Here is an 8,591-nt window from a genome sequence, read left to right as displayed (position 1 = left end):
GAGATCAGTTACAGGCTGCAGACAATGGGGTGTAATGCAGCAGCTTAGGAACACTTTCCTTGACAATTTCCTTGTGATGCCAAAGTGGGAGAAACAGCCTGCTTGGGATTAGGGAACTTCTGAAGCCAAGTGGCACATTCTGAAGACAATGGGGCTTTCTACACACACACAAAAATGTGTTTGCCCATAAAGAAAAGTTTAATGGACATGGGTAGCCTAGAAGGATTAGCTTTCCATGTGTGAGATGAAGAAGACAGCCAATTTTTTTTTTTTTTGCAGAACTTATCTGGGGGTGGGTGCCTGTTTTTTCCAAGAGCTGTCATCCATTATTATTCTGGGTCAGCCATGTATCTGATTCTACTTTGTTCTTTGAGATGAATGCCGTATGCTTCTGAATTGTTAATGAAGACACCAGATCTAAGGAGGCGGCGGCTAGAAACAGGTGTGAAGTAGCAGGACACACTAGTTTCTTGCAGAGCTACTAATATCCTGCAGAGCGTCCAAAGCAGCTGAGTGCCATGGCACAATGGCCACTGGAACTTAACTTGTTTAGCGCTCAACACAGAAACTGAAGAAAGAACTGTAAAGCTTGAAGCTTCTCTAGCATCTGAAGAAACCGAGACCCCAAAAGCTGAACTGGCTGTTGCAACAATGACTCAGGGATTCTGGAGAGTCTACAAGACAAAAGTAATGCAAGCCCTTGGTGGAGAGCTCCAGGAAGAAGATCTCCAAGATGAGGTAGAGCAATCCATAATCAGGTCTCTTCTTTTTCCTTGGTCATTGAACATGGACTTTATTAGCTTTCCCATCCATTCCAGATGGATGGACCTTCATTCCAAATATTTTCCTGCTGGCAAAGCCATTGACAAAAATGCTGGGGGTTAAAGGGCACACATCTGGAAGGCAGAGAAGAACCCAGATCATAAGTTTAGAATAGGATAGGATAGGACAGGACAGGACAGGACAGGACAGAATAACAGAGTTGGAAGAGACCTTGGAGGTCTTCTAGTCCAACCCCTGCTTAGGCAGGAAACCCTACAGCATTTCAGACAATACATTCTACTTTCTATTTTTTATGAGAACTAATTCTTTAGTCCAGAATGGAAACAGTCAGTGAGATACAAGTGACTTTAAATAATTTACTTACATTCTAACACTTGCATTTTTTAAAAACAAATAAATAAGGGGCAGAAGGTATGCTGTAAAGCAATATCACTTCTGGCATCATCTTTACATTCAAAAATGCCTTGAGGTGGACCGCACATACAGTAGGTCTCATCTTGAAAGAGAACAACAATGGGAGGTTGTTACTCAACTGATTCTTTCAAAATGAGACTTTTTCTGTTTGATCAGGAAAAAAACCTGCAATGATAAGCTGAGATGGTTGAGATAAGCTGAGACAGGACACTAAAGGAAGTGATAAAAAACAAATAACCAGTCTGACCGCTGATCAAGTGGTTATTTCTGATTACAGGTAGTCTTCAACTTACAACTGTAATGGAGCCCAGAATTTCCATCATGACAGTTGTAACGTGAGGCACGCAAATGTGGAGGGATTAATGGGCATTTTTTGACAGAAACTGGCCAAAGTGGCTGATTTCCAGCCAAAAAAACCCTGTAAATCATGTCATGTGACCATGGATTGCTGTAACTAGGCATAAAGTGAGTCGGATGCCTAATGCTGGAAATGTGGTCAGGTGACCATCAGCGGGGTGGTGGTGGTGTTGCTGCCCTCAGAACTGCGGAACTGCATCATAACTGCATTGGGAGCGTTTGTGGCAACTTTGAATCGTCACAAAGCTAAGAGAACTTACCTGTAGCAAAACTCAAGGTGGCAGCTTTTTCTGAATGGGTAATTCTTTCCCCAATAGCCAGCATGTGTGCATGATACCAAAACCAAAAGTTCCCCCAACCTTAGTTGAAGATGCAGTTGTGTCCTTTGATTTAAGAAATCTCTGGTGATTGATTGAATCGGATTTTTTTCTATCACCGACTGGCCTATCTAAGCCTGAACTAATTTCTCTGTGATGCAGGAAAACAAACGACATGCCTCCCCCACACCTCTTAGGTAAGGGAAGCATTGGAAACTTCATAACTTTAGGAAATTTGATATCTGTCCCATTCTGGAATGAATTTGCTCATCCTGCCCAATAACAATAGCGAGATCACCTTTGCAAATCATTAAATAATCACCAATATTTTTTTTGTATGTGCACCGATCTGTTTTATATACAGCTGCTCTTATCTGATCAGTAGAATTTTGTTATACTGTCTGCAAAAAGAGGGAGACTGACTGCCCACTGACAATCCACCACTAATTATAATATATTATCTTGTCTGTTTAATGTTCCTTGTGTCAAGGCTCCAACAAATCCACCTTCATTCAAATCAAAAGTCCCTAACTGCATCTCAGAAAAAGTAAATTGGTTTATTAGAAATTGCCATGTTGGAGCGTGGCTGGGTGCAGCTGATACTAAATCACACCATACACTTCCCCCTTGACCCTGATCTTCCCCCCACCCCCTGGATGTGACTTCTCCAGTGGGATACATCCATCTCCAAGAGTCATCCATCATGCTCCCCAACAACCTTATAGTCCAACAACTTTGGGCTGCCAAGGTGATTACCTAGGCATTTCAAGAATTCCTTGTTTTCCTCCACTCCCTTTTTCTGGCAGCTAAAAAGACCAAAGGAGTATCTTTTTAATTGATACCTTGTTTGCAATGCCGGTCTGAGACCATAATATAAATTATTGTTATTATTAAATAATCTTTGAGATGGGGGAGGGGAGATGTTGAAAGATGATTTGCAACACTTCATTTAAAAATGGAGTAAGGCAGCTCAGCTATCTTTATTCTGCTCTCTCTACTGAATAGAGCCACAGATTCCTATTAAACTTTTTTTATTAGTTTATCGAAGTATAAAATACAAAGAAGAAAAAAACATGGAAAAGTAAGAAGAGAGGAAGGGAAAAAGAGGGGGTATAGTGTAACGGGAGAAAAAGAAAAAAAGAAAAAGACAATCCAACTCTATTGACTGGAGCTACAGATTCCTGTAGAAGCAAAAGGCCACTGTTGCCTGTTCTTGCACCAACAATTTTCAAAAGATGATCTCTTATTTCAGAGCGAGAATCCTCAGCTGGTGGAAACTACAGACTCCATAATGCTGTCAGAGGAGGGACTGAACTCAGTTTCTCAATTGGCTCGGCGGGTAAGAACAGTAATTATCTTCATCCAAAGAGCTTAAAGTCTATTTTAGACTTCTGAAGTTACTGTTGCATTACAGACAAAATGGCTGGAAAACTCTGAGGTCCAAACAAAAAGCAACTCGTGACTAAATTTATGATCACGCGAGAACAAAATGGCTGGCTCAGCCTCTGAGAGGAGGGGAATTTGAGAGGAGGGGAATCTGTCAACTCTAGGATTATCAATAACAATTATGCATCAACATCTTTCCAAAATCAGCACGGTTTTCAAAAAGATTGTGCAGAAATGTTTAAATTGTAAATGAAACGTTGGTAGTTGGGCCAATAGGAGAAAGCTGCCCTATGGTGTGAAAATATGTTAGTATGAGCACGTTAAAAGAAGGAATAATGTGGGAAATTAATTGAAAGTGAAGTTTTCATCCAAGTGACAGGTAGTTAATTGAATTGGATTGGATTGGATACTTGATTTGGCCAAGTGTGATTATACACACAAGGAATTGGTCTCCAGTGCAGATTGATATTGACATAAAGGACGTTTCAGAATCGAAGCTATAAAATAAGGGGATTTCTTTTACTTGAAAGAAAGAGTATTGCAACTCTATTCAAAACGTTAAAAGGCAGAGACGTCATGATAATTACAAAGCTGGATATTATCAGTGCCATGGTCTTCCCAGTTGTAACAGATGTTATGAAAGCTACAAAATCAGAAAGGTAGAATGAAATAAACTGGACGCCTGTGAATTGTGGTGCTGGAGAAAATTATTGAGAATATCTTGAATTTGCAAAAAATAGGTCATTATTCAGTTAACCCAATGAAAGCACTAATAATGAAACAATCTGGAATGCATAACGCAAACAGCCAAAAATCATTACAGAAGCCCAATGACTGAGTAGGATAGTACTGGAGAAGACCCTTTTTCAGAAGATGATCATCTTGGGGGACTTTGAGGCAAAAAAAAGGAGGGATGGAGCAACCACTTGTGGTCCAAAGGGGTCACCTACTTCTGACCTCGAACTATCCATCATCTCAGATATTTTTACTTGGCCCCAAGAAAAGGATTCATCTCTTACTGAGCACCCCAAATATGCTTTTTCAAAAGGCAACTAGACTTTCTTGTTTTTTCATGGAAGACATTTCATTTCTCATCCAAAAAGCTTCTTCAGTTTGGACATCTTCAAGGAAAAAATAAGAAAGTCCAGTTGCTTTTTGAAAAAGCACCTTTGTGACAACCCTGACTTGGATGGCTGAGAATCTCCATAGAGTCTTATTGAGCAGTTGGGTTGAAGAGTTGAAGAGTTCCAGAACACTATCCATTACAGCTCCAGAAAGAAAAACAATCATGCAAATGCTTGATTTGAAAGGAAATTGCATTGAGGAAAGGACTCTGAAGTTTGTCTGAGGAAGCCTCTTACGATGATGTCTACCCACATCCCAATTGTCTGATTTTGGTATGTAGGTCCAGGGAGCTGGAGTCAAAGGCTGGAGGACTATGTCATCTTTGTTCAGTCGGGAGGATGAAGATCAGTTGCTGGCTCCTGAACCATCTGCTGACCAGTAAGAGATATCTAACTAATTATAATTTTTAAATTGCCTGAATGGGGCAAATATGAAGATCAGTTGCTGGCTCCTGAACCATCTGCTGACCAGTAAGAGATATCTAACTAATTATAATTCTTAAATTGCCTGAATGGGGCAAATATACACCTTCATATCAATCACTTTTTATCCTCTTTGCAGTGATTTTCTACCTTGATAACTATAAGATATGTGGACTTCAACTCCCACAATTCTCCAGCCGAGCCAGATAAATATAAGGAAGTTGAAATCCCCATATCTTAAAGTTTTCAAGGAAACATTGTTTTAAAGAAATAACATGTACACAGAACCATCCCTTTACCCAGAATGCCTGTTCATTTTTATAGTCGTAACAGGCACTCCTCCCTCTAAACTCAGAGGTGCTCCAAAATCTGCAAAATTTATTTATTTATTTATTTTATTTATTTGATTTGCCAATTGTTTACAAGATAATAAGTATAAATGTATACATAGTTGTGAATACATGAAATGGGTACATATAAGAAAAATAAAAGAATAAGAGAAACAATAGGACAGGGACAGTAGGCACGTTGGTGCGCTTATGCAGCCATCAATCAATTCACATTCCTGGCACTTTGTTCAAAACCACAACTATCCTGAATGTTTCATTTCCTTATGTTTTTCTGATATGAGCTGTTCCTGGCTACAATTGGCCGAGAAAGCTACTGCTGCCCAAAGAATCAGGAAGGAAATGCACTGGGCCTTCAGCTTCCTTATTTTTGTCTAGAAATAAGTGTTAGTGTTTTGTTTTCTAGTCACCCTCACCAACCAGATTAATATTAAGGAGTGTGTTGGCTTGGTTTTTGTCTCATTGTGGTTGATGCTTTTGCAATTACGTATAAATATGAGACCACCCTTGGAATACTGCATTCATTTCTGGTCACCATGATATAAAAAAGAAGTTGAGACCCTAGAAAATGTGCAGAGAAGAGCAACAAAGTAAGGAGTCTGGAGGCTAAACTGTACAACGAATGATTAAAGGAATTAGGTATGTCCAGTCCAGGGGTCCCCAAACTTGACAACTTTAAGACTTGTGGACTTCTATGCTGGCTGGAGAATTCTGGGTGTTGAAGTCCACAAGTCTTAAAGTTGCCAAGTTTGGAGAGCTCTGATCTGGTCTAACAAAGAGAAGGACTATGGGTGATATGTTAGCAATATTTAAAAGGCTGTCACAGAGAAGAGGGAGTTAACTTATTCTCCAAAGCACTTGAAGGTAAGCCAAGAAGTAATAGGTAGAAGAACATTAAAGAGAGATTCAACTTAGAATTAAGAAATTTTCCTGACAATGAGAACAATCATTCCGTGGAAAGGCTTACATCTGGAAGTTGTGGGTGCCTCCATCATTGGAAGCTTTGAAGAACAGACTGGACAGCCATTTGTCCAGAATGGTATAGGTTCTCCTTCTTGAACAGGTGGATGGATGATTTCCAAGGTCCATTCCAACCTATTATTCTATATGGATATAACCATACTGGTGCCCATTGGAACAGGGTCCCTGCAAACTAATTGCAAACATTCCACTTTGCCCAGCTAGAATCAGTCAGCTGTTCCTTTTGACCTTCTGCCCTCCAGTGGGTAGATAAAATATGGCACACAATTGTTGAATGGAGTCTTCAGCCTCCAAGAGTCAGTCAGTCAGTCAGCCAGTCATTTATTCATTCATTCATTCATTCATTCATTCATTCATTCATTCATTCATATTTATTATAGGCGCTCAAATCCAATGGATGTTTAAACTAAACCTTCAAGCTATACAAAAATTCTAGAAAATATGCTCTTTATTTTTATGGTATCCATTAGCCTCCACTTATCATTTTAAAAAGCTCAAACGAGATTAAAATGGTAAAAATGACAATTATTAAATCTATGAAAGCAAAGCAATATCAGATATAACAGTGAAGATCTTAAGCGCCTCTAGGCCAGACAAGGAATAATGGATGGAAATTGAACAAGGAGAGATTCAACCTGGAAATAAGGAGAAACTTTCTGACAGTGAGAACAATCAACCAATGGAACAGCTTGCCTTCGGAAGTTGTGGGAGCACCATCAGTTGAGACTTTCAAGAAGAGATTGGACTGCCATTTGTCAGAAATGGTGTAGGGTCTTCCGCTTGGGCGGGGGGTTGGACTAGATGACCTACAAGGTCCCTTCCAACTCTGATTATAACTGGGAAAAGTGCTCTTTAGGAAAATTTCTAAGCAGGCATTCAAAATTCACAAGTGGCAACAACCATAAAAGAGAGAGAGAGAGAGAGATCTACTATAAGAAAGGCCTTCCTTTGCACATTGTACTATAACCATTCTCCCAGGTAGGTTCCCAAACATGCCAAGCTCAAGATATGGTCCAGATAGTACTGTATTGGTACCTTAACATTCTTTAGGATTATTATGGACTAATGTTAATGCAAAGCTTTTTAGGATTAAGATCACATTTCCAGATAGTTTCCCACTTAACTCAATAGGTGTTTTTTTTTTTACTATACATTCCATCTATGATAGTTTAGATAAGCATCTCCTATGAAACCAAATCAATTACTACAATATTGTTTTAGGGAAGATCAGAGAATATATTTTACATGAGAAACATCCATTTTAGTTTCCATTACTCTTGGGAAGAGTTGGGGAAACTTATGTCTGAAATTCTGGTGAGCCATTTCCACTTGGCCAAGAAACTGAGAAGAGCAGTGTGTCCAACTGACAGGAGAACCTTTAACTGTAGCTTTGCTTCCACTAAGAGCAAGATCTGGCTTGGCCTTAAGCAGCTTCTTGTGCTTCCAATTTTATTCTTAGAATTTGGGGGACTTAATTAACATACAGTCCAATGTAGTTTTAACACCTCTCCTTTCCTAAATTCTTCTCTCCTTTCAGTCCTCTAGCTGCAAAACCAGCAGAAGAAGCAGCTGAGAAGAAGACCGCTGCCCTTTGGGATGTCTTTGCTACTAAGTGGCAGCAAACTTCAGCTCTGGAAAAAATGACTGCCAAGGTGGACCCCAGCGAAGAAATGGTTGAGGGCAGCGTGGATTCTGGGGTGATGCCTGCTGAGGAAGTCAGTGACCTTGGCCAGGATAATGATCTACGAGACGCTGAAGGTGTGGCCTTCAAGTGGAGCTTCCTAACCAACAAACTGGCTGAGTTGAAGAACAAGAATATTCCCAAAAGTAACTAGGACAGACACAGAAATGGAGAACTTTGAGTGAGTGACCCTTACTCAGTGGTAACAATATATATTATTATTTTCCAACAGCTTTCTGAAAAAAAGTGCTGGGCTTAATGTGAAATATTCAGTTCCAGATATGGGTGTTGTTTAGGATAATAACTTTATGAAGCCTTTACAGAGTGTGTGTCTCCAATGCCTTCATTCCATTTCTCTCCTTTTCTCTTTATAAGACTGTTATTAGAATAATTATATTAATGGACACTTATGAAAATCTCCCTTGCCAGAGACTGCTGCCTATCAAAAAATTGAGCATCTCCTTCTCTCTTTCCACATTCACCTATTTTGATGGCACTAAGAAAGCAGCTGTTGCAGAACAATTAATCCAAGAGTCCAATCTATAGCAGTCTACAAGCTGATTCTGTGATAACTTGCTGCAATTGATAGACTTGGATGGAGAAGACCTGGATACAGATCCCCGCTCAGCCATGATAAGACCTGAGCAAGAGATCTCACAGACTTATGATGATAAAATGGGAGAGCTCCATGTATGGAAATTCCAATCTCTTCACACAAAGAAAAGTATGATGCAAATGTTGGCGACCAAAAGTAGTTAAATCTGCGCATGGAGACACT

At 39.7% G+C, this 8,591-nt stretch overlaps 1 protein-coding gene across 1 annotated transcript; it reads left to right on the top strand.

Moving 5' to 3' along the window:
- Positions 1-379: 379 nt before the first annotated feature.
- Positions 380-8,331, top strand: C8H1orf232 (chromosome 8 C1orf232 homolog). Its single transcript, XM_026676040.2, has 4 exons — positions 380-738; positions 3,124-3,210; positions 4,663-4,760; positions 7,670-8,331. The coding sequence occupies exons 1-4, from the start codon at positions 652-654 to the stop codon at positions 7,965-7,967; spliced, it is 570 nt and encodes a 189-aa protein (XP_026531825.1). The 5' UTR covers positions 380-651; the 3' UTR covers positions 7,968-8,331.
- The last annotated feature ends 260 nt before the right edge of the window (positions 8,332-8,591 follow it).

Source organism: Notechis scutatus, chromosome 8 (genome assembly GCF_049901735.1).
Source record: "Notechis scutatus isolate UNSWTSFEM ecotype Mainland chromosome 8, rNotScu1.2, whole genome shotgun sequence".
In the NCBI taxonomy this organism is placed as follows: domain Eukaryota; kingdom Metazoa; phylum Chordata; class Lepidosauria; order Squamata; family Elapidae; genus Notechis; species Notechis scutatus.
Note: the sequence above shows the minus strand (reverse complement) of the source record. Positions and strands in the feature narration are given on the sequence as shown.